The sequence below is a fragment of the Eumetopias jubatus genome, unplaced genomic scaffold (genome assembly GCF_037043125.1).
Source record: "Eumetopias jubatus isolate StellerSeaLion01/CBP00866 unplaced genomic scaffold, mEumJub1_p1.0 scaffold_4, whole genome shotgun sequence".
NCBI classification, from domain to species: domain Eukaryota; kingdom Metazoa; phylum Chordata; class Mammalia; order Carnivora; family Otariidae; genus Eumetopias; species Eumetopias jubatus.
Genome location: NW_028274810.1, coordinates 103,265,442 through 103,290,683, shown reverse-complemented (window position 1 = coordinate 103,290,683; position 25,242 = coordinate 103,265,442). Strand labels below are relative to the sequence as shown.

Genomic DNA, 25,242 nt, shown 5'->3' with positions numbered 1-25,242 from the left:
GGCACAGAATCAGAATGGGAGCCATGACCAACAGAGGCAGAGGTCAGGCACCTCACCTGCCTTGGTCAGGCCCATGCTGACTCTCCGGGAGGCCAGAGGCCCCGGGCCACCCCACTATCCCTCAGCCATGCTGTCTTCGAGGGAAAATCATGCTTATGCCCCGTTATGTCGGCATCTGACAAGGGTGAAAACAACAGAAAACACTCAAGGAAACCATCAATAGAGAAAACAGGTAAAAGCTTAGTATTTCATACATAACTTAAAAAAAGATATGAAAGAACACCAGTATGAAACATTGCATAGCAAATAATGTTTGTACAAAATCCAGTAAGAAAACATAATTTTATCACTTAAGATGATTCATAAAATATATTTTGCTAAAAAGCAAATCGACACGTCCTAGACAGAGACACCTGCCTGAATACAGCAGAGAGAAAGGAGCCCCGTGCTTCCTGGCGCCAAGCCCTGCCCTGCGGACGCCCGCGGGGCTCAGCGCACGGCTGGCTCCAGCAGCAGCTTCCTGCACTCGGCCATGAGAGCCGATCAGGAGCACGGCGCCCCCTCCACCCTCGGCCACGCTCCCCAGTGGCCCGGGCAGGTCAGTGAGGGCAGGAGGAGGCCCACAGAGCCAGCGCACACGAGTGTGTCCCCATGCTGCGCGAGAAGGGGGCCACTCCCAGCCGCTCTTTACTGGTAGGTGACCTTCACACAGAATGCCTCTTCGTTTTTATCTTCATGGTCATTGATGTAAATCAGGATCTCCTCCTCCCCGGCGCTCTGACGAGGTGCAAACCGCAGGCCGATGGTGTAGGTCTCTCCTCCCCCAACCTGGAAGGCAGCAAGCATCCAATCCCAGCCTACCCCAGCCACTGCTCTCTACCCTGGCAAGTTCTACGCGTGCAAACCCGGGCTGACAGAGGAGGTTAAGCTGAGGCTCCAGACCCCAAGGCCTGAGGCAGGCAGGACTCCAGACTCCTGATGTTCTGAACTAAATTTCCCAGTGTTATGGCACACAGCTGCTCTTCCCATGCCCCAGGGGACGCTTCACAACAAGAAACACCTTCCACTGACAGACTGTGATGAACTGTACTTTCTTCAAAATACAACAGAAAAAAGGCTAATTTGTAGGGCACTTGTGGGTAAAGCCACTGATAAACTGCAGGGCAAATTGGCTACCAGAACCCCTGCAATGGTGCCTAGATGTGGGGGCCCCAGAAGCACAGGCAGAAGAGCTCAATGAGGGATGCCCGCCTGCCCCCCATCTAGTACCTTCCCCAGTTCAGATCCGCACTACTCCCTCCCAGGACTCTCTCAAGACCACCCATTATTAGATGGAACTGCTCCTAAATGCGGCGCCGACCCTCATACCTCAGGGCTCCCGGGAGAAGCAGAGCCCGAGGGCTCCCCCCCCCACACGCAGCCCTCCACACCCCGCACAGCACCCGCACCTGGAAGCAGTCCTCCCTGAACTGCAGCAGGTCAGGGTGGTCGCTGTGCAGGTGGTAGGTCCTCTGGGAGGGGTAGGGGTTGGTGTAGGTGATCCGCTTGTTGGCGCCTTTGCCTTCCCCCGCAGCCAACGTGATCTCGAAAGCCTGTGGGGGCAGGGGCAGCAGTCGCCCTTCCTGAGCCTGCTCTGTACGTGCCGGCTGACTTAGGGCATCTCCCTAAATATGACAGACCCCGCTGAGGGGGCTCACCCCACAGACGCAACCCACACCCCTACCCCTGGGCCACAGACTACAGAGGAGGAAACTCCCACCTGAGACCAGGTCACAGGACCAGGTGACAATCAGGTGACACACCACCCGTACCCCGTGTGCCCCTCCAGACCTTGGAAATGAGAGGTGGACGGCAGGAGAGGCACACGAGCCACGAGGCCACCAGCTGGTGGTAGTCCACGTCAACCAGGTTAAGGTGGATGAACCGGCTCCCCGCCCTATGGGGCCTCACAGCAACATGCAGATCCTGCACCCCGCGAGGTGGCAGCACAAACACACCCTTGGGGTCCGTCTTTAGGAAGAGCAGAAAAGAAGCGGGTCAGGACGCAGTCCGTCACACCGTGCAGACCAGGGGTTTCCTGAGACCTGCAGCTCAGGGCACAGACAGAACCCCAAGGGAACCCCCGCTATCCCGGGGGCAGGGGCCCACATGGCCTGCATGAGGTCAGAAGGGGCGCGAGTGACAGTGCCATATCTAAAACCAGACCCAGCCACACCGTCAGGCTCGCAGCACATCACGGTCCGCATCACCACCTGGGCGGGCAAGCGCCCTCCGTGTGGCCACGGTGCCCTAAGCACCGGAGCTGCCTCAGCAGAGGGAGATCTCAACGAGCTCCAGCTCAAAACCCTGGCAAGGAGTCTGCATTGCCCTCACTATCCGACGCATAATTGTGGCTAAATTAATTCCAGAGCTGCTATTAATATTTGCCTTCCAGTAGTTTTTCTAAAAAGTGGCCTTTGGGGTTTATATGTCACTCATCCCATGATGGCATATCCAATAAAAGGCAATCTGAATGAAGACTCTGCCACGAGTCTTGAAGGAGCCATGAGCCTGTCCACAGGACCCACACCGTCCGTTCCCAGGGTGGGGTGAGGAGGGGAGAGGCCAGAGAACACCCGGTGACCCGCCTTCAGCTCCTGGGGGTGCGAGGTGAAAGCCTGCACTCTCCGAACCGACTGTGTCCCCCGAAGGACAAGGGACAGGCGGGTCTGCTGGCCTGTGACACAGGAGACGTCCACGCGCTGCAAGGAGTGAAGGTGGACCTGCCATATCTGGACGGGTGTTGCCAGCCAGTTATCCCTGTGCAGGACAGAAACCTTCTCAGTGCTGGTGAGGGCAGCAGCACCCAGCAGGAGACAGGGGCCGGGAAGAGGCCGAGAAGGTGGCAGGACAGGGGCCGAGGAGACAGCGAAGCCCGGCGGCCATGACCCTCGCAGCCACCTTCCCCACTTTGAAGGCCCACTTTGACTTTGCACCACGACACCCCGTGTGAACGACAACGTGGGCTTCTGCCAGAAACGTCACAGTCCCAAACCAGGTGGCTCGGGGTGAAGCCCGTGGAAAGCAGGACACGGAAGAGTCTGTGGGCTCCGAGGTCACGCAGGCCGGAGCTGCCTGGTGCCGCAGGACGATACTGACGCTTTCCTCCAAATGGCTCTTAGCAACCCTGCCCCTCAGGTGTCCACACAGCCCGAGACGGGCACCGAGCGCAGTTATCCCCTGCCCCATTCTCAGACGTCTGATTCAAAAGCCCCCAGCCTGGCCAAGTTTTAAAAGTTCCTCCCTCAAGGGACTGGAACAGGAGACTTCCGAGGAAAAGGCACAGGAGCAGGTCATTTCACTGAGTGGGAGAAGCAGGAAGGCACTGTGATGACCGTCTGAGGCATGGAAGGGTAACGACTGCCACCTTCCCTCTCCCCTGGTCGGAACTGGGCACTGCACTGGGGCAGACGCCGCCTCGAGCTTCTCTCCTTGGTGGGCTCTCCACCCGCCCCTCAGGCCGCTGGTGCCGCTCCGATCAGAGGGCGCCCTTTGCGAGGCCCCCGACAGCCCTGGAGTCTCCCCTCCCGTGGCCAAAGGCCCGACAACAAGCCCCGTCAGGAGCTTGGGAAGAGCCCAGGCGGGCCCTTCCAATGCTGCAGCTGCTTCCCACCCCCGCCCACCCCTCTCGACCCCCGGGGTTCCTGTTCGTGGACTTACGCGTAAACAGTGACAAAGAAGTCTTTGCTCTCCGGGCTTGGCCCACTAGCCACCTTCAGGAACACGTCCCGTGGCTCCCCGAGGCCCTGGCGGACACAGGTGCACCCTGAGAACACCGCCTGCCTCCCCACTCCGAGCCCAGCCCCCTGAGCCTGCATGCAGCAGAAGCAGGCGGGAACCAGGCTCCCTCCCTCCCAACAGGTGTTTAATTTTCGGTATTAGTCAGAATTCACTCTTCCTTTTTTTTTTTTTCACTGCGAAAAAGAAAATCATTAACTTCTTGATTTCACATTGAGTTCAATAATTATATTCTGCAGGAGATTTTATCCAATTTCCTAACCAGTCATAACACAATTACTGCCCTTATTCTTTACACAATGGCAATTAATAAGTGGCTTAATTACTACTCACTTTATTCACTTTGCTTCATGCCTTTTTTTTTTCATTTAAATTCAAAGATAATCAAAGAACTGATCTGCTAGCAGAAAAGATGAAAACTCATGCATAAGGCTCCCACAAGGATGTCAAAATAGCCCGTTAGCACCTTAGAAAGATACCACTTAACTGAAAACCTACGAGGAAGAGGCTGTCGGAGGCCAGGGGGCTCAGATGATGGGGGCGCTGGCTGGGTGATGGGCTCGGCAGAACTTACCACATTCTGGGTCTCACAGATGACGTTGGGGTCGCTACATCGGACGTGGACTGGGGGTTCCTCACCAGGGCTTCCCACGGGAGCACCTAGGGCAGGGAGTATCAGAACAAGCGTCTTTTCTGGACAGGCCTGGGCTGTGGTGCCACTGTCTGGGGCAGGCCTGGCCCATCACAGGTGCTAAAAGACCCCTGCTGGGGGACGGGCGATGCTACCCTACGCCAGTCCCGCCTCCATGGGCACCGGCACTCCACCACTAGCCACGTCCTCGGGGCCCTATCCGAAGGGAGTGACCAACAGTGAATGGGGGGGACTATGGAGTAAGGTGCCTGACCCAGAGGACGCACCAGACCTGGACCAGGGAAGTGACTGAGCAGCCCAAGGTATGAGTGCACTCCAGGCACAACCCTCGGGGCCATGGGTTTTAGGAGGTAGAATCAGCCCACCCCGGGGCATCTCAGAGGACAGTGAGGCCACCACTTCAAACGACAAAGGCAGGTGGAGAATTTACAGGTGGGTCACAGGCTGGAGTAAGAGCATCACAGGATAACATGATCATGCCCCTTGTCACCCTCAGGGAAAAACCTCTTCCCATCTGTTGAACCTGCAGAACGCCAGCCATGGGGACAGATGGGACCTGCCTCGAAGTGTGTGCCAGGGAGGCAGGCGGATGGCCTTCTTCAGGAAGGTGAGCTCCGGGTGGTAGAAGCGGAAGACCTGGTCCACCACGTGGGGCTGGGTCTCCACGGTGAGGCAGAGCACAGCGATGGGCTTGCCGCCACTGCCCCTGAACACGACCTGCCGAGAGAGCAGACGGCGCCAGCGTCAGGCCCAGCCCGCGGGCCCGTGGAGAGCTGTGTGCACCCCGTCAGGCTCCACTGGGCCTGCTCCCCCTGCAAGGTGGGAGGGTCAGACACTGTGAGAAACGGGGGACGGAGTCTGCAGCAGCAGGTGCCCACGCCGAGGGGACGGCGCATGGACGTGTTCTCGTGACGCACGCGTCACGTGTAGCCGCTGGTACTGCTAGTTCTCGTAAGTAAGGCCCTCGCCTCGACTGCCAGCTACAGGGTGTGTGGCCCCACATCGGACGCGCCCTCAGCCACCACTCCATCCTCCAGCACGCTGGCCGTGCACATGCAGGGAAGCTGTTCGAGGGTCTGGCGTGAACCCGCCAGGTCCTGGTGGGCGGTAGTGGAGCTCTTTGATTCCAGACGGTAACAGGAGGCTGTACCTAAACCAAAAAGGCTAGAAATATAAATTTCCTTTTTTTAAAAAAAAGTTACTGGGGCACCTGGTGGCTCAGTTAGTTAAGTATCCAACTCTTGGTTTCAGCTCAGGGTCATGAGACTGAGCCCGGCATCAGGCTCCACGCTCAGCGGAGAGTCTGCTTAAAATTCTCTCTCTCTGCCCCTCCAGCCCCTGAGCACACATGCGCACTCTCTCTCCCTCTCTCTCTCAAAAATAAATAAATCTTTAAAAAAAACACCGAGAAAGAAACAGGTATCTTTATTCCCCAACTCTGTCTGGTCCTGAGTTCTCCAGGCCCTGGAATGAGGGCAGGCACGCAGCCCAACAGCCGAGGCAACCTTCCCACATCAACGGAGAACTCGGGCCTCCAGACAAACCTGCCACATGGGGAAGACATGTTTATTGTGAAATCTTTTAGACGTACATATATAAGAAGCTATACATGTGAAACTGTTTAAGTCACAACTCGTAACAGGATGGCCACCACGAGCCCAAATCCCCGCCGGGCTGGACCCACCACCCACACTGCTGAGCTCCGGGGGCCCGCCAGCCCCGCCCGAGCACGCCCCCCTCCAGACTGTAGGCACGGCCCTGGCTTGTCTCTGCTGTTTTCCCACCTTCGGATCTTTATGCCATGCTGCACTTGGTCGTGCCTGTTTGGAGCTCGACCTGAATGCCCTCCCCATCTCATGTGCGCTCACTCAGCTGGGAGAGAAGCCCCCGCAAGCACACCAGCCGCCCCATCATCTGTGCCGACACTCTGGCCACAAGTGCACCACCACACGGAGACCACGTGTGTATTCAGCTGCTGCACCTGCTACAGGCCGGGTCTCTGCCCCAGCCACCCGACCTTGCCCTCCCCTGCTCTGGCCCCCACAGTCCATACTTCTGCTCCCCTGGCAGCTCCCGGAAGCACGGAGGACAGCCAGGCTTGAGATGGAGGGGACCCTCTGGTCAGCCTCAGCCGGAGACCCATCCTTGTCCAGCAATGCCGGGCGCACCGTCCTCTGGACGGGGTCTCAGGCTTACTGCCCACTCTGCACAAACTGAGTTCTAGTATTTCCAGCTTCAGCCCGCTGTTCTCTAGCACAAGGGGGGGCAGGCAGCCACTTCTGGCCATGTCTACCTCCTAGAAACTTGGAGTTCTGGTTTTACCATTCCAGTGACCTGCTTAATACGTGAGCAGTTAACCTAGTTAACAGTGCTTCAAAAGGGGCGCCTGGGTGGCTCAGTCGTCGAGCGTCTGCCTTCGGCTCAGGTCATGGTCCCAGGGTCCTGGGATCGAGCCCCGCATCGGGCTCCCTGCTCCGCGGGAAGCCTGCTTCTCCCTCTCCCACTCCCCCTGCTCGTGTTCCCTCTCTCTCTGTTTCTCTCTGTCAAATAAGTAAATAAAATCTTTAAAACAAAAAAACAACAGTGCTTCGAAAGGGATGGCGGTGGCAGAGAGCAGCAGTTCAGCACCCAATGCCTGCCACAGACGAGAAGCAGCAAACATACCCCTGTGCGTTCATAATGAGACTCCAAACACTGACCGCCTCTGGAGGTTGCCAGGGTGCAATTCATTACTCTGAACACTGATAAATAAAATGAAAGAATCCAACACTTATCCTGACTTTCTGGTATAAAGTGTATTTCAGGGCAACCAAACTGCTGGTGGGGAAATTCTTGTTTATGGCAGAATCCCAGCTAACAAGTCCAGGAAGAATGAAAAAAGTGGCATTTCCCCATTTCCCACCCTGAAAACGCGTGTGGGCAATGAACCCGAGGGGAGAGAAGACACGTGGCCCTGGAGTCAGTGAGCCCGGACTCACCCAAACCACACGTGAGAAGATAAGTAAGCACCGGATGGATACTAGGCGACTCAGAGGGTCTGCGGCTGATCGGGGGGCAGTGACAGTGGCACACGGCGAGGCTAAAAGTCCTTATCTGTTAGGGACACAGACTGAGCTAATCACCGGTGAACTCAAAAGATTTCTGGGATTTGCCTTCAAACTCCAAATCCATGTACGGAAAATGTACTAGCCTCTCAGATTTCATCGATAGCCCTACAAAAACAGCTGACGTTCCTTAAGCAAGGAAAGCTGTGCCTCCACGTTAAGTAAAATAAAGCAGTTTCCACTGGTGACAGGGCCGAGGGTACAAGCAGTCACCACAATGAGACAGGAACACAGGCCTGCAATCGGGAGTCGGCTTCTCATCTGGGACTCAGTGAAATAATCTGTTCTCGGGGCAGGGGTGGGGCAAAGTCTTGTTGCTTTTGTTTTTACTTTCAAACTACTTCAAAAAGGCATTTGTCTGCCCAAAAAAAGCTTCAGAAATTCCTAAAAACAAGTGTCCTGAGCTCCCCCTCAGGACATCCTACAGACAGGCTGCTAGAGTGTGCAAACCTGTCTTCCCTCTAGGTGGTAATGAGCATTCCGAGAAGTAACCCCACAGCCCCCACACTGATCCTACGGGACGTGGGGATGCTGTGGGCGAGGGTCAGGGGGCCAGTCTAACCCTCGTGTGTGGTGGCCGCATGCGGGACAGCTGTGCTTCCAGGGCGTGGGGCAGGCACCCAGAGCACCAAGGGCTGCAAGGTGCAAGTGGCCAGGGAGTGGCTTCCATGCCGGACACCCACGCAGAGGCCGTACCACCATCGCCGGAGGCAGTCACTGCTCCATCAGGACAGTAGGAGTCCACCTCCACGGGCCCTGCTCCACCACCACCGCTCCCCGCCCCCCCCCCACCATAGGAGGTTCAGTGAAGGGCAGAGGGCCAGGCCCCAGCAGCCTGAGTAAGAACAGAAGTCGTGAACATTTCACCGGGTCTGCTCAGAAGACACCTGGCTGTCACTGCAAGACCCTGGGACTGTCTGGGATCGCAGGTGTCCTGCCCTTACCTTGGCATGCTTAGTGGGCATTGCACTGGACTTCTGGGGCCACCCGGCGTCTGTGCCCTTCTCAGATCTCAGCTCAGCAGAGGCCTGTAAGAAACCAGTCGGCACCCGCAGGTCACAAGATGGGAGTTGGAGGGTGAAGAGCCCTTCTAGCTGCAGGACTTCTCCCTGTAGGAACCGCTGCCCCTGGGACCGAGGGCTCCCGTGCACCATCTCATCTGCTTTCATAATAACCGTGTGGACGGCCACTGTCACAAACCAGCCTCACTACCCCGAAGAGGGAGCAGGGACTGCCGGGAACTGTGAAGACCCACCCAACGTGCAACCTGGCTCCGCCTGAAGCCAAAGGCCTGACGTCTTCACTGTCCTTACGACCTCTTGCCCAAAAGTGCATCCAAAGAGTCTGCACAGGATACTGTGAGCCTCTGAGAGCTCTTCGAGCCCATTTAAGTGAGAACCACTATGCTACAGAGCTGACCCCAAAAGCTCAGTAAGAAAGATAAAACGCATGACCTGCACCCCCCACCCCCACCCCACCAGTCACATGGCATGTACCACTCACATCCATCACTGGAAACCTCCAAGCCTGCATTTCCTGCAGACAAGCAAACACTACAGAACGTAGGCAGACAGCATTAACTAGAGAACACAAAATGCTGGAAAGTTTCAACCCATCAGCTCTTCCGAGGTAAGGAAGAGGTTCTATACCCAAGAATTAAAGAGCACTCAGAGGGGACTGTGTGCATGCTCACCTAGGGGCTGGCAAAGCAGGTGACCACCCCAAGGCTAAGTGGTCTGAGCAGCATGGAGGGACACACAGAAACGCCCCCCCCATTATTTAGCCAAGTGGGATTTTCCCATGTGCCTTGCAAGCCCATCTGGCATTGGAAGAATGGCCTCCTCACCTGCACCAAGGCCGGCTGCCCCACAGAGAAGGTCTGGTATCTGAAGGGGATGTGGGCGGTCTCCCGCGGGCGCAGGAAGATCTGAGGAGCAAGGCTGCCCCGCAGATGGAACATATCCTCCTCCACCGGCGTGTGCAGCTTGGCTGTGTCTTTGAAGTACCTCCACTCCCGACTGTCCTGGATGATGCTAGAAGGCAGGGGAGACACGGGCTCAGAGACCGTGCTGGATGATGCTAGAAGGCAGGGGAGACACGGGCTCGGAGACCGTGCTGGATGACGCTAGAAGGCAGGGGAGGAGACACAGGGCTCTGAGGCAAAAATGCTCTTCCTGGCGAGTCCCCTGCCCACCCACTGAGAGTTGGAACCCAGGACCGTGGGCGAAAGCCAGGAGCAGCGGGGCCCTCGAACATCAAGAGCAGCTTGGCTTTCATTTCAGGGAGAACGCAGAGTCACCCCAGGTGACCCCAGCAGGCCCGCCGCTCACTCCCACCTGAGCTCGGGATTGTCCACCTCGATGGTCACTGTGTGCTGCACGTTGTGGGGGTTCCTGAGGGCAAATTCGAAGAACTCGGCAGTGCCCAGTGTGACGTGGATCGTGTGCTTGGTGGTGATGGCCAGGCTCAGTGCGCTCGTGATGCTCTCTACCTTCGTGCGCTCCCGATAGGCAGCAATGACCTGCAGGTCACGTGCGTGTTGTGCACGGATGCTCTGCTGAGCCTGGGGGACACAGGTGCCAAACCAGGGCTTGCTCTCCTTCTCAAGGGCCGGTCCGCCACCTCCCCCGCTCCCACCCTGAATACCAAATTTCTTCTGGAATCACACCACCCCCTTCCTCAGCCACCTGGGTTAGATGGGACTGGCCCACCCCCAGGTCCAGAGGACAGAGAATGGGTCTACATGGCACTCCTGGCTTCTCTCTACCCCGCGGCAGTCTCCCCTGTAGGAGGCAGGGTCTGCCCTGCATGCTCCCAAGAGACTTCAACTGCCCATGAGGCCAACTCTCCCCATGGCCTCGAGGCTGGCATCTGGGCACAGTGGGGAATTAGAAGCAAAGGTTTCTAACAAAAGAGGATAAAATGGCCTCAAAGCTACTAAGACTGGGGATGGGCTCACTGGCCAGGTCCCCAGTGTAGCAACAGGAGCCCCGTCTTCGAGCAGGGGCCTTGGCGGACCTGAGCCTAGCCAGAGGTCATAGAAGTGGCACACTGCCTTAGTGGGGCTCAGCCACGGCTCCTTCATCCACCTCCTTCCTCGATGCCCTGACTCACTGGGCTTGGCCAACACGACGTGTTCTAGAGGCTGGAGACTGGCTTATGTTTCTGTGTGACTTATACTAAAGAGTAAGGTCCACCCAGAAGGAGACCCCGCACCCCAACCCACTCCGTGCTGTGACCAGCCAGGCCCCGTGCTGAGAACCTCTGAATACTGAGGAGGCCCAGACATCAGAAGGCAGAGGCTGTCTGAATGCCTTCGGACTTCAACTCAAGAAGTAAGGACCAAATTTGGTTTCTGACTTAAATTACTTTGGATATTGACTTTCCAACATCCAAAACTTTGGCCTTCCCCTCGCATGGGGATTGAAGCTGAGCCTTTAATTTCTCCCTGGGGATTTGAAAATAAGAGGGTGGTCATGCTCATATTTGAGACCTCCCCACACAAACACAGATGATTAGAGCTTCTTAATGGAGTGCGGGATGGCCAGACATAATTTAGGCTGAGAAATAGAACACAGAGGGGCTTTTCAAGCTTGAACTGAGACAGTCCATGACTCTGACCCACTCCCAAGCTGCAGGGACAAAATCTGGACTGCCCACCACTGGACGATCCACACCAGGCTCTAGGGGAGAGGCTGGGGGCAGAGCACAGCGACACTCACTCCCCAGCTTACTGTAGACCAGATGGTGAACAGCCACCGGTAGAGTCAACATGACCCTGGGGCTTGTGAGGAGGGAAACTCCTTGCCTGTCCTGTGTCCTTCCGTACCATGGAGGAAGCTGTCAGGAAGCCTGGCACCCCTGGCCTCCCTCCACCCCACAGGACGTGGGGCGACTTCTCTGATAGAAAGTTCTGGAATATGAACCAGGCAGGCATAGCCCTGCCCTCCCTCAACTCTTCCTTTTGGGATCGACTGGAGTGGACACCGCATCAGGTGCTCACACTGCTCCTCACCAGCGGCGGGGTTAGTGGCCTGTAGCCGTACGGCCTCACCCAGGCGGCTCGGGTCCAGCATTAGCTCCACACTCAGTGTCACAAGCACCTTGACTGCAGACAGGACCCAAGCTCCCAGGGTCTGCTTTACTGATCACTAGAGTCATCGGTAACAGCGGTGACACTTGGGTCTCTCTCTGCCTTACTCCTGTCTGATTTCTCAATCGATTCAAAAGTCAGGCAGGCAAAGGGTAAGGACACTTATTGGAGCCCTTGGGTCCCCACAGGCAGCAGAGCTCAGTGACCAGGTCAAGGATGGGCATGGCACCCAACCAGAGCACGAGGCTGGCGAGGCTTTTACTGGGATTTCTGGAAATAAAGCTCTCTCTTCTGTGGCACTCGGCATGGGATGACTACATGAAGCAGGGTTAGTGCCACTAAACTGCTACTGTGAGGGACAATCTGGGGGCTGCAGGGGGTGGGCAGAGGGCAGGGGTGGGGGGCTGGTCCCAGGGGCCTGACCGCCCCAGGCCTGCCTGGTCAGTACCAGGCTTGGAGTGCTGGGGCATCTGCTCAAACACGAAATGGCTGGTCTGAGTCCAGGCCAAGGGCCCTGGGGACCCCGCTGCCACACAGACTGCAGCCTCAGAGGACCCCCCACACAAGGAGATAGCCTGCCAGCCCTTCTCCCCAGGCTGGGGGATCCATGGAGAAGGTACCCAGCTCATGGTCTTCCTGCAGCTGGGGCTCCGCCTTCACACAGCAGCTGACGCTGACCAACCGCAGAAGGTGGGGCCGGCCACTGTCCCGGGCACCACAGAAGCTGAGCCACCCTCATGAGGATGCTGGGACTGTCCCAAGCAACAGCTGGGACACCAACACAGGCATCTGGCCCCACTCTGTGCTACACCACTTTCCTGAGACGCTCCCAGACCATCAGCATCCCTAGCTGCTCTCTGCCTCCCGATGCACAGCCCCCGGGGTCTGAGACCAGCTGACGGCATGAGCGCATCCAGCGCCAAGGACTGGCCAGGGGCTTAGCTCCTCGGCCCTGAGCACCGCTCCACTTCCGGCTCTCATCAGAGGGCCCGCTGACTTCGTGAATTCACAAACCGTTTTTCTGAAGAAGGCTGTGAGAACTCCAGATGGGGGAGAAACCGCTGCCTACTTGATAAAACAAGTCACTTTCACCTTAAATTCTCCAGGCCGCTGACCCAGGAAAATCATGAGAATTTAGTGGAACATTTTCTTGTATTTAGAAATCCAATTATTCCAAAATCACTGCTATATTCAGAATGAGGGCTCTGAGCTGTGGAAACTGTACCAGGACACATCAAACAGGAGGAAACCCGGCAACACCCCGGTAAGAAGCGGACACAAGCACCAGCACTGGCGGCACCTGACTGAGGACCTGCCGCGCGCCGGGCCCGCCACCCAACGAGGAGGCACGGCTGCTGGTGAGCCCAGGGGGCAGCCGACACAGCCAACGTGCTGCCGGGCCACCAGTCCAGGCGCCCCACCCTCAGCAGCTGCCGTAGGGGAGGAGGCCCATCCGGACCCCAGCCCCACCAAGCTCAGTCTGGACGCCCTCTCCTGGACCTCTCCTCCTCCATTAGACTCAACAGTCTTGCTCACTGGCCTGTTTCCGTCTCTCTCGCTACACCCCACACCTGAGGGCAGGAGCCTTCCCCAGCTGCTGTGAGCACGAAGGGCTGAGCAGGGACGTCTGTTTGGACACCAGCCTGCCTTAATATAAAGGGTGATCCTCAAAGATCTTCCTCAAGGCCGCTGTGGCATCTTGATTCCATAAACCCATCAGGTACAACCACTGTCTCCTCCTAGGTCTATGATGCAAAACATGGTAGGGTCTTCTCTAGATTTTTAGACAAAAATGGGAATTTTTCTGGTCGGAATGAATTACTTGATTTGCACTGATGACCCATTCACAGCTCTGACCCCAAACCTGGGGGCCCCTCAGAATCCCCTCTAGAGCTTTCTTAACAGCCCAGGTTATAGACACGCACGTGCGAGGCCCAACTGGACACAGGATCTCCAGGGGTGGAACCCAAGAATCAGCTTTTATAAAAACTCTCCAGGTAAGTCTGACGTGGAAACCTCCTTGGTGGCTGAGAGGTCCGTCGCCCCTCCATTCCACAAGTAGGATTTGGGAGGGTGAGAGAGAGAGAGCCGCGCAGGAGAAGAGGAGAGAGAGGCTGCTTTCATTCACAATGACTGCGGCCCCCACACGGGGACACCCCGGGGCAGCGGGAGGTGGACGAAACCCTCACCAACATGCTGGCGCCCCGGTAGCTGAGCTCTCCTCCGGACTCCTGAAGGCGCACGGACCTCATCCGCTCCAGCTTGCGCCTGCGGACAGCGTCCCCCTCGTGGCCAGCGCCCTGGGGCCCCTTGCTCCTGTGCTGTGTGTGCGTGAACAGCATGGCGGCCAGCTCACGGTCCACGTCAGCCAGCTTCTGTGCTTGGACCACATTTTTTACTGCTGGAAGGTTCAAAGAGGGAGCCAAAGGTTAAAGTGTAGAACTTACGTTCTTTAAGCAGACCTGGCAACAAGCTTCCGGCCACCTCACCCAGGGAGGGAGCTCAGCAGGCACCTTGCCCTTTCCTGTACCTTCTAAGATGCTGATAAAGATGTGTAATCCTATAAGCTGGTCTCCACAGCATCCCCCCTTTACCAGCCTTTCAAATAAAGGAATTCCGATCTTGGTCCTTAGAGACAAATTAATATACCATTAGGGGACTTTTCAGAGGAAAATAAAGGTCAGTGTTCGAGAAGCTGATGCTCTCTGGATTCTCAAGGGCTGCTGACACCCTCATCCAGGACGCAGCCCCACCAGCGAGAGCCTCCTGACTCGGGGACCACTCTGAGCTCTCAGGACACTGCCCCACCAGGTCCTCAGACCCACCCTGTGTGCTCAGATCAGGAATCAGGGGCTCTAATCAGCTGCCCACTTGGCCTGAAGCCCAGGCTCGGGTTCGGGGGGGCCTCAGACCAGGCCTGGCTCCCGACCTCATCATACCCCAGACTACACCCAGCTGCCTCTAGACAGCCTGGCCCCCAAGGAACTGACTCCTCTGGGAGACTCTGCTCAAACCCTGGACATACACAGAAGCCATGGGAGCAGACAAACAGAAGCTGAAGCCGGCAGAGGAGCCGCATTCTCTTCAGGTGACGAAGCCACACACGGCACACATCAGGTCACAAGCTGACATCGAGATTCCCGGACCAGCACTCAAGCTGGCACAGGCAGGCAGAAGAGAGGGAGCACCCCCAACTGAGGACTGGGCCCTTCCTGAGCCTCACGCACCCGCGGCATCCATGGGTAATGAGCGCCCTGCTGAACCTGCTGGCCGGGTCCCACACCGTCACCCCATCTCCAGCCTCCGACTGCAACGTTCCACGTGGTGGTAAAAGCAATCCTTCCCCTGACTCGCCCACCTCTTCCTCCATCGCCAGTAACAAGGGCTATTTCCAGGCTCCTCACCACCATTTTAAAGCTGTTCAATTGCTTTTCAGATGCCATGAGTCGGTTTAGACAGGTAAAACGCCACCCCAGAATAATTTTTCACATCTCAGGTGCAGGCATAGTGGGTGGGCCACCCCACCGCGGTCGGGTTTGAGTGGCCCGCGGGGAAGGAGACAAGCAAGGCTGAGGGTTAACCAATGAGCTCACCTGTCAGACTGCATCACCCAGTTCCAAAGAAACCGGAAATGAAATCCCAGCACTGCTCAGAGCCTGGAAGCACTTTCTAAAACTCTGCACAACTTCCTACTTGCCGAGCCTTGCCCAGTGAGGAAGACAGGCTCTCTGATGGAACTCCCCATCCTCTGTCTTTGATCAAACAGGGAGAGGGGGACCAATGACTCCAGAGACTCTCCATTCACTCAACAAACCCTCAAGAGTTACAGCTCCCTGCATGGCCTGGCAGAGCGCCTGACCTGCTGGGCCCCAAGGTGCAGGCTTTCACAGATACCCCCAAAACCTGTTCTTGGACCACCCACTGGCCCCAAAGTGGGAATTCCAGATTCTCACCCAAGCTCACCACCCTTTACCACACAACTGGCCAAGTCACCTGACCTCCACTGCCTTGGTTTCTTCAACACTGAACGGGAGAACAGACTCTCAGCCTGCCGGGATCATGGACCTTGGACCCATCTGAGCATCAGAACCCCGGGTCCCTCTCCCGGGAGAACATTCGAGCCCCACAAAATCTGGGCTGGAGTTTTAGGGAACGTGGGGTCCCGGAGGCCTCGCGGCTCTCACCAGCCACAGTGCGGGGCCTCCCTCCCCGGGCACAGGCTCAAGGACAATAGTACCTGAGGACCGTCAACACAGGAAGCTCAGGGCAGCTGTGGATCTATGCCAGATGGCCAGCAACATGGGGGAACACCACCCAAAGGGCACAACCTGCTTTTCATCCCACAAACAACTACTTTGCATCCAGGTCTGTGGGTGATTTAAGGGGACAGAAAACTTCAGACGCCCCCTGCTGTGGACAACATTCTCCCCAAGCACAGGACTCACTTCCCAAGCTCCATGACTGCTTTACTTTCCCAGCGTGGGGACTTCAAATCAGTTTTTAAAAAACCAGTCTTTGTTCATCCTACCCTTTCCTTCCATTTCCTGCTCCCCTGCAGATGGGCAGCTAACCAAAAACAGATGCCACTTGTAGGATGATAATCTGCCTGTGAAACAGCCCAGCTGGCTTCCACCGAGCCCACTCTAGAGCATGCCAGGTATGACGCACGCACTGACCCGGCACGGCCTGAGGGTCCACCGAGGCAGGGCGCTGAGCTGGACATGACAGCCACCGCTCCCGCCCCCAGATCACACGTGTGCCTGCGTGCACACGGACGTACACGCAGCCTTCCATCTCTCACTCCACCTTTCCCCAAGCCAATCACACCCACACACCACCCACTTGCCCCCGCTGCTCCTCACTCACATCTCAGACCCCCGCGCGTGAGGAGACTGCCTCCCTCGAAGTGGCTGGCTCCATCATTCGAGATGACCCGGGACCTGGAAGGTGGCAATGAGCTGGAATTTCTCACTCTCTGCTCACACACGTGACCTAAAATAAAAACATCCCAGCAGAAGGTATTAACACAAAAGGAGTGCAATGAGCCACATCAATATCCCCCATAGGGAGTTCTGGGCTTCTAAGGGCCCCTCCACACCCCTGGACTGATAACACCCCAAAACGGCACCCAGGGTTCTGAATCTGCTTGGCAGTTGAGAGGCGGCCGATAGGCGTGTCTGCTCTCCCTCAGGGGCTTAAAGCTCCAGGTGCTCAGGGCGCTTGCTCACACTCTAACTTCTGATCTTGGGAACGGCCCTGGCAGCCCCACTTCATGGGACGGCTCACGCATTCCCACACCCGCTACTCAGGGGAGGCCTCCGTGCACGTCCGCAAACGTCTGACTTTAAACACACTTGAAGGTAAAAGAGCCTCGGCAAGCTAGAATCTTCTGGAGCTGTTTTCCCACAGAAGCCCTGGAGGGAAGCAGCACGCAGCTTCAGAGGGCCGGCGCAAGCCCAGAGGCGGAGCACACAGCAAGCCTGCCCCGGCTGAACGGCCAACGTGTGCGAGGCCCAGGGGAGAACGGCATCCTACCCTCGGAGCCCAGGGCCCCTCTGCGAGACGGGACTCCCACCTCAGGGAAGGCAGACTACAGCCGATGAAGTCGGATTCCAAAACGAACCCCCCACGTTCCAGACGCAAAACACTCGCACTGTGTGGGCTTCCCCGATTCTGGCAGGATGGTGTGGAACTCCCGCAGGCACAGGGCATCCTGGCGACCTTTCTGGGAGCTGTTAGAAGAGGCACCCCTCCCTCTGGGTGCCCGTTCCCAACCTCTCTGCCGGCCTCCGCTCTGCGCCAGCGGAGGAAGGCGGGCTTCCTCGCTCAGCTCCGCCCACGGCCCCGACCGCAGCGGTGAGCTGGTCCTCAGCAGTGCTAACCAAGGTGACATTCCATCTCCAGCTGCCTGACAGAAACGTCTCCCTCTCGACTGGTTTGGGAAGGGAATGCCTGTCCCACCAGGGAGGTCACGTAGTCTCTGCCCTGCTGCCAATGGGGGCCGCCCCTGCAGACCCCAAAGACATGGGTGTGACAGCAGACCATCCCTCAGGCGACTAGCGAGGACTAAGGCCCCAGTCTGGGTGTGGGGGAAAATGCTCGATTCAAAAACAACAGACAGACTGAAACCACCTCTGGCCAAATCAAGAAGTGATTTACTCAGCGTGGTTTACCGGCGGCGACACAGCAGAGTGTCCCAGGGTGAGCAGAGTCCTGCCCCCAGGGACTTCCATTCTCACCGTTTTCAAACTCCTCTGGTCGTCTCTTCTGTTTTCTGAGAATCTCACATCAGGCTGGCCTTCCCCCCAGGCTTCCTGCGACAAGAGCCGCTCCTGGTTATCTGCCCTGCTGCCCAGAGCGTCCACAGCTCAGCCAGCAGCCCCGGGCAAGGCTGGCGTACTGGCCAGCTTCTGTACCCCCTGCCAGGGAGATCAGCTCGCCGGGACAGGCGTGGCACTCACTGTCTAGAGCCTTCCCTGACACAGCACCACACTCCAGGCCCTGCAAAGCCTGAGGTCCAGCCCAGGTTCTGCCTGCTGGGAGTGCGCCATGTCACCATGAGACGCCAGACGCAGACCTGCCTCCTCTGCAGTGGGTTCCTCACCGGCCTGGCCACTAAGGCAGTGACAATCCTACCTGGGGTCTTTTCCTGGGGGGACTTCGGTGCCAGGCCCGGTCCTCCTGCAGCTCCGTCCCTCCCCCGACGTCGGCTCTGTATGCACAGTGCACACGTCCACCTTCAGGCTCAGACCTCCGGGCAGACACCACATTTGCCACCCCCGTCCCTCCCTCTGGCCTTGCATCTTGAGTTCCAGCTGTTCTCAGTTTCTGCTCTGCTGGGAAGCACAGAACACTTCTCCACGGGATCTGCCCACCACCCACGCGCAGCTGCTTCTCTGCTCTTCCCCTGCGGACAGAGGGGCTGCTGAGTCCTCTGGCAAACACAGTCCTCTCATCTCCCTGGGGTCAGTTTACCCCCAACACAGTTCAGCGTCACAACGTCGTAAGGCTCATCCCCAAGAATGGAACCTGGTGTGAACACCGCTTCGGTGGGATCAGCTGCTCACGCCTCAGGGCCTGCTTTGTCAGCGCAAGTCCAGGAGGAATAGATTTGGAAGCAAGACAGGCTCCACACTTGTTCATCCACCCGTTCGTGAACCTCGCATCACCACGCCAGGCCACTGTGGCCGCTGCTGGGTGACCAACGCAACAAGGAAGAACCGGCCGTGTCCCCAGGAAGCCACCAGGCCCCGAGGGGGATAGACAAGCAAACAAGCGGACAGGCAGGGACAGATAGCCTGGCCAAGCGGGGAGGGGACAGCCAGCTGGTGCCAGAGCCCAGGTCCCGGCCTGACTGCTCTGGTACCACCTGCTCTCCACGTGAGAGGGGACGAAGCGCCACCCAGCCCAGGTGCACCCACTTCCTGCCCCAAGCTCAGAGTCGGTCCAGGCTCCCGGCTCTCAGCGCTGTTTCTTCCCGGTATGGGCAGACGGTCTGGCAAGCTCTCCATCCCACCCTGAGGGCCTGCTCCGTCAGTCACCTGGCAGTGGGCACGAGCCACCTCCGCTCCCTGTCAGGACAACGGATTCGTGCCACACCTGAGGGAACATGGGAGCCCTCCGTGGCCTTCCCTGAAGCACAGGCAGGGAGGCCTTCCCCCGCGTCCAGCTGACATGCACACGGCCTCTGTTCAGCTTGGTGATCGCTCCACTGGGACGGACGCACAGTAGCCAGGGAAACGGCTGCAGGTCAGGATCTGGTGCAGACAGCTCGGGGGGCACGCGGCCAGCAGCCTTGGAGCCGGGCTCTCAGGAGTCACGACTGTCACCTCGGCATGCGGGACCAGCAGGACCACACGGTCGCCTCCGGACAGACCAGGGCCGTCCCTGAGCGTCGCCATTTCCTCTGGCGGTATCTGCACTCAGAGCAACGGTTTGTTTGGAAGCTGGGACAATGAACTACGTCAGTAGAATGTACACGCACTGACTCAGGGACCGGATGGAGCAAAGGTGCTCACCTCCTCAGGGCACAGTCCACAATCTCCAGCTGCTGCGGGCTTTCTTTCCCTTCAGTGAGACCTGGGTTAAGCTGGGGACCCGCACATTTGCCAGGGGTGCAGAAACTCCCTCCCGATAGGCAGCACTCCTGACACGGTTTACAACTACCTCATTCCATGGCAGGAGCAGAGCACGTCCCCATGTCCGACCCCAAACCCAGGCCATCTGTCCACACCACCCGGTTCTCCTTCAACCCTGAGAACACGAAGCTGGGGGTCGGGGCAGCCCCTCACTCCCCTGGGTGGCCCCCCCATAAGGGCTGCAGATGAACCACAGTCACACTGCACCACCAGGATCACTGGGATGGGAAAGCACAGTTCTCGCGACCCCCACGTGACGAAAGATCACTGAGAGACACTGCAGACGAGGCTGCAGAGACCATCATGGAGGCTGTCTGAGCCGAGAGGCCACGGGTGCGAGCACCACCCCTCCCTGGGCACGGAGAGGGCGCCTCGTCCGCAGCCTCGCGCTAGACTGCATGCCCTGTGAATGCGGAGCCATGGAGCGCCGTCCAGGCACTGGGATGCTGGCCTGACCCTGCTTCTGTCCCCTGAAGCTCACCCAGCCTCATCTTGCCTGCCACTTGGTGCAGAATAGTTTCATAAAGAAATGAATTCACAACACTTATTTTTTTTCCAAAAAATGCAAAACTGACAGAGGAAAGCACAGCATGGACCAGTGTGCTGCGCACATTTGTCCTTTGTTAGTTGCCCTCCGCGTCTGCACCTCTTGGGCACGCGTCTCTGACTCTCTCCCATGCGCTATCGCTCTCTTGCAGGCAAAGTATGGAAACAGCAATTTAAGATAACATATAATGGAGCTAATCTTTCTTCTGAAGATAAGATTTAAAATGCGGAGTCACTGCACATTTGTGGGCCGTGAATAAATATAAAAATAACCAATGCAATCTCAGACGCAGAACGCTTCCTGCAGCTCCGTCACTCGTAGGAGCCTCTGAATGATGTCTGCTTCTCACATGCGGCTCATTTCTTTCTCCAGAACCTGAGTTTTGCTGTTTCCATATTGTCTGTTCTCCAGGCTGCCTCGGATCCTACCACTGTAAACAAGCAGGCAGAAACCTCCACCCTGACTTAATGAGCCATGCGCACTCCTCCGGCTGCAGCAGCCCCAGCCCGCCCACCTCCATGCTGCCTGCCCAGGCACATGTGGCCCACATGGGGCTCCAAGCTTTAAAGTCAGCCTGGGCTTTGAGGAACGGAAAATTCCCCCATAAAACGTGAGAGGTTTGAGTCTCATCTAGACAGACACAGCTCCAGAAACCTCAAACAGCTTGATTTTGTCCTTTCCATTTCACCCCGAAAAACCCCAATCTTTCCATAGTCCCCTCAAGGGAGACTGAGTGGGCATATCCCCTGGCCCCACAGGGGCTCACTCTGGTCCCCTGCCCTGTGGGGAGCACAGGCAGGCATGCCAGCCCCATGTCCCCTGCCAGTCAGGGCCTCAGGGGAGCCTCCAGAACATCCAGGCAAGTCCACTGTAGCCACAGCCAGCCCAATGCCCTGCCACCAGCACGTGAATGAAGGCGCACCAGGACTGAGCTCAGTGTGTCTGAGAAGCAACGCTTGGACACCATTAGATGTAAGGTCAGGGTGCTAGGCTGTAAAGAAGTGCACTTCTCTGTTCTCTTATCCCCAAGCTGCGTGGAAGTTGAGGAACATTTCTCTTTCCTCTCCTGTGATGAAGTAGTTCTGTGGACTGATATTCCAGATGAAAATCTCTCCTGGAACCAATCATTTTATCTGAAGATTGTCATGGAGATGCCCCGTAGACAGCACCAAGAAATAAAATGTGGGCAAGCCTGAGATGACTAATGATCCCAAATCCTGATGAGAAATCAGGACACCAAACATCTGGTGCCAGGACAGGCTCAGGGGTCAAGGACAGATGCTCGTGGTCAAGGACAGATGCCCAGTGGTCAAGGACAGATGCTCGTGGTCAAGGACAGGCCCAGTGGTCAAGGACAGACACTCGTGGTTAAAGACAGATGCCCAGTGGTTGAGGACAGACTCAGTGGTCAAACAGTAAGAGTTTTTCTGAATTCCTATTGATTAGATGATGCCCACAACAGGACCACTGCCCTGAGGGAGCTCATGCAGCAACAGGGAAAATGAGTGGCCACCCAAGAGACGGTGTGAGGCCAAAGCCACCAGGGACTCTTACCCACATTGGCCAGCGTCAGATGCAGCCAGCCTTTCACCACCGTGTAGACACCAATGGGCTTGACACAGCCAAACCGGGTCACATCTGCACTCACCACCACATCCTGTTCATATTCGGTCGCCACGACCTCAAGCTCATGCAGGACCTGCACAGCCGGCCGGCCTTGGCGGAGGAGCTGCTGCAGGGGAGAAAGGCACCAGTCAGAGGCTGGCTGAGGCAGAGCCCATCTTCTTCTGAAAACCTACATCCTTGATACCAGGTCTTTCCCGCAAATTCTTTAATAAAGTGCACCCCAATTCACCCACTGAGTGAATACCACAGGTGCACAAACAGGCCTGGCAGCCACCATCCTGGAACCCCTTCTGTGGAGAGAACAATGGGAAACGAGCAATAGAACAAGGCTGGGGACGCTGAGCAGACCCCATCTCCAGTAAGTGAGCTTCAAGGAGGTAGGAGCCAGGCAGGGAAGGCTGGGGGCAGAGTACAGACCCCCACACCTGGGGCCTGCAGCATCGGGCTTCAGTATAGCTAGAAGACAGGTGGCGGGCGGGAGCAGGGTCACTGGGTAGCCGAGGTCCACTGAGTGCCGGGCTGCCACGTGAGCACAGCTCTGAGTCAGAAACACACTTCCAGCAAGTTCTCGTCTGGGGAGAGCAGCAGAGCGTAACAGTAAAGAGCACAAGCTTCCGAATCAGAACTGGGCTAAATGCCTGGCTCGGCCGCTGTCAGCGCAACTCAGGCCTCAGTTTCCCAGCCGGACATGGGGATAGCACAGCGGGAGCGCGGGACGATCAGCCACTGTCACTATCGCCCTAACAACGCTGTCGTATTCGCGGGACAAGAGCCGAAGGTAGGGCACACCGTACCTCAAGAAGCTCACTGCAACGTCGCTCACAGGGCAACGAGCAAAAATCCCTCACAGCCAACAACACGAGCAGGGGAGCCGAGCCACGGTGCACACCTTCCAGAAAATCCATATACCAAAGGCACCTAACTGGCTCAGCACCTGCAGTCACCGGGGATTCGCTCTTCTCATCTAAATTTCCCATCTGTTCTCTATAAATTTTAAAGACTTTATTTTTAAAAAGTAAAATTTAATTTTAATTTATCCAAGGGTCAATGATCACAAGAGCATGAGGACAAGATAAAATAACTTCATCTCCAGGTGATAAAACACAGGGACACAGGGCTCAGCTGGGGATGAGGCAGGAGCCGTGACCGTCCCCAGTTCACAGAGGCTCCTCTCTGCCTCTCCAGTGCCTCTCCCTCCTCCATTCCCTCCTCCCTCCTCCCTCCATGCCCTCCACTCCCCACCCCTCTGTTCCCTCCCACTCCCTCGGTGCCCCCTCCACTTGCTCAATCTACGCAGCGCCATGCCCACTGGGGGTCATGACTGTGCCGGAGATGAAGACTGACTGTCCCATTCCCACCCACCACGATGTCACCAGCCAGCATCACAGACAGACAAGCAGTGACCACGACGATCCCGTGGGCACCGTGACCCAAGAAGGTCCGAGGGACCAGGGTGAGGAATGACAACATCAGCCCACATCTGCTGAGTGCTCACCATGGGTGACCTCTGTCCTTGCTCCTCCCAGTCCCCTGGGGGCATCAGCGCTCAGGGATGGACACCTGAGTCGGGTGGAGGAAATATGGCGCAGCCCAGGTGAGCCCTCAGAGGGAAGAGGGGGAACAGGCAGCCCCCAGAGGAAGAGGGGCATGGATTCAGGGGAGCTGCGCACACAGCCAGGCACACCACGGAACAGGAGCCGTGAGCTCATCATGGTGAGGGGTGCCAAGGAGCGAGCAGCGATGGGGCTGGGTCGCAAGTCTCAGTGACCACACTGACGGCTGCAGGGGCAAGGCTCGGGGGGAGCGGGGGACCGAGGGGCGCCCGAGGCTGGAATCCAGAAGGAAGTCCACTAATGGGAGTCCAGGGGAGCGGGTGACTCTCAGAGATGCAGGAGCTGGGGCTGTGGTGCTGTGCCCTCTCCCACCTCCACCCCACAGCCGGGACGTCGTGTCCCGAGTCCCAAGCCCAGGAGCTGCCGTGCAACTACGCTGACCCTCCGGGGAGAAACCCCAGGGAAGAATCTTTAATTAACACATGGATTTAGGATTTAGTATACGAGGAAGATGGAAAGTACAGTTAGAGAAAGAATTAGATTCTAATTCTAATTACAATTAGAAAGCACAATTCTGCTATACCATAGCAGGCATCGGGTGACCTTTGCACACGCCAGCAGGTCCTTCATCCCCGCCCCCAACCCCCTCCCCCAGTGGGCCAGGCCACTGCTCACCAGGAACATGCATCCTCACTGTCCTGCAGGGGTGGAGGGGCAAAGGTGACCTTACCTGTGGTCAGTTTGTAGGAGGAGCTGACTGATGACAGAAAATACAACCTAGCATTACACAACTGAGACTTTGTGAAAATCTTTGCCTTTGGGGAAGGACAGAATTTGTGAACAGTCAGACCACAGTCCCGCACTGGACAAGGACCACCTACCGAGCAAACCCTCCCAGGAGGGACACCCCACCCTAACTGGGCTCGGCCTGCACAGAGCCACCACCTTCATCTGGACGGCTGCAGATCCCACGAGGAGCAAGGAGTCTCCGTCCCAGACGTCGATCTGTAGGGTCTGGGCGGCCAGGTAGTGGGTGAACCAGCGTTGTTCTCCGGGTTTCAGGAACCCAGGCTCCACCAGGTACTTGAGCTGAAAGCCAGGAGGCCCTGTTCAAAGAGGCCTCGAATGAGCCCAAAAGTGATTTGAGTCATTTCCCGTCTTTACATTTCGAAGTGATTCCTGCTGTGGTCACGATCACTAATTTCTGCTTCCATCATAACTGCAGTTTAATAAACACATTAATCAAAAATGTCATAAAATATCCAAATTTACAAAATACAGAGTCACGTTCAAAAGTCGACATTTCTTTCCAATACATACACTGAACTCCTCCCAGAATATGATTCATGGTTTTCACCGAGTCCTTGTGAAACAGTCTATCCTGAACAGGGATGGATGTCCTGATGGGGCTGCCCAGGGAGGTCACTATTCTGCGTGCAGGGTTTAAGGAGAAACATGGTCTGCTGTCAAAACCGGGAGAACACACACAAACGCAGAGCTCAAGCTGAGCTCAAGCTGAGCTGCTCAGAAGACCCCCAAGTGCTGCCCTAGCCCAGAGCCTCCCGGGGGCTGCGCCCGGCTCTCAGACTCCTCACTGAGAGAGAGGGGTGGACTGTAGCCCCCGCATTTAGGCTTTGCCAGGTGGCATCACCATCAACTCTAAGTCGACAAAAACACCACGGAAGTCAGCATTAGTTACAGTGCAGGAAGAAGCAAAGCTGGGGAACACACTCACACATTTCCCCTTTCCCA

The 25,242-nt window shown here is 57.0% G+C and overlaps 1 protein-coding gene across 5 annotated transcripts in view; it reads right to left on the bottom strand.

Moving 5' to 3' along the window:
• Positions 1-235: 235 nt before the first annotated feature.
• NPHP4 (nephrocystin 4) overlaps positions 236-25,242 on the bottom strand; it is a 109,882-nt gene continuing 84,875 nt past the window's right edge. For 3 of the 5 annotated variants that reach the window (XM_028108541.2, XM_028108542.2, XM_028108543.2), the window contains exons 17-30: positions 24,436-24,596; positions 21,866-22,043; positions 16,493-16,618; positions 13,816-14,027; positions 9,870-10,096; positions 9,380-9,566; positions 8,478-8,561; positions 4,990-5,146; positions 4,352-4,437; positions 3,700-3,785; positions 2,628-2,799; positions 1,831-2,010; positions 1,449-1,592; positions 236-828 (exon numbers count right to left, since the gene is read on the bottom strand). In XM_028108541.2, the coding sequence (XP_027964342.2) occupies positions 688-828; positions 1,449-1,592; positions 1,831-2,010; positions 2,628-2,799; positions 3,700-3,785; positions 4,352-4,437; positions 4,990-5,146; positions 8,478-8,561; positions 9,380-9,566; positions 9,870-10,096; positions 13,816-14,027; positions 16,493-16,618; positions 21,866-22,043; positions 24,436-24,596 (2,141 nt within the window). In that variant the 3' untranslated portion in view covers positions 236-687. The remainder of the gene's footprint in view (positions 829-1,448; positions 1,593-1,830; positions 2,011-2,627; positions 2,800-3,699; positions 3,786-4,351; positions 4,438-4,989; positions 5,147-8,477; positions 8,562-9,379; positions 9,567-9,869; positions 10,097-13,815; positions 14,028-16,492; positions 16,619-21,865; positions 22,044-24,435; positions 24,597-25,242) is intronic. The other 2 variants (XM_028108544.2, XM_028108545.2) reach the window with 2 other exon arrangements.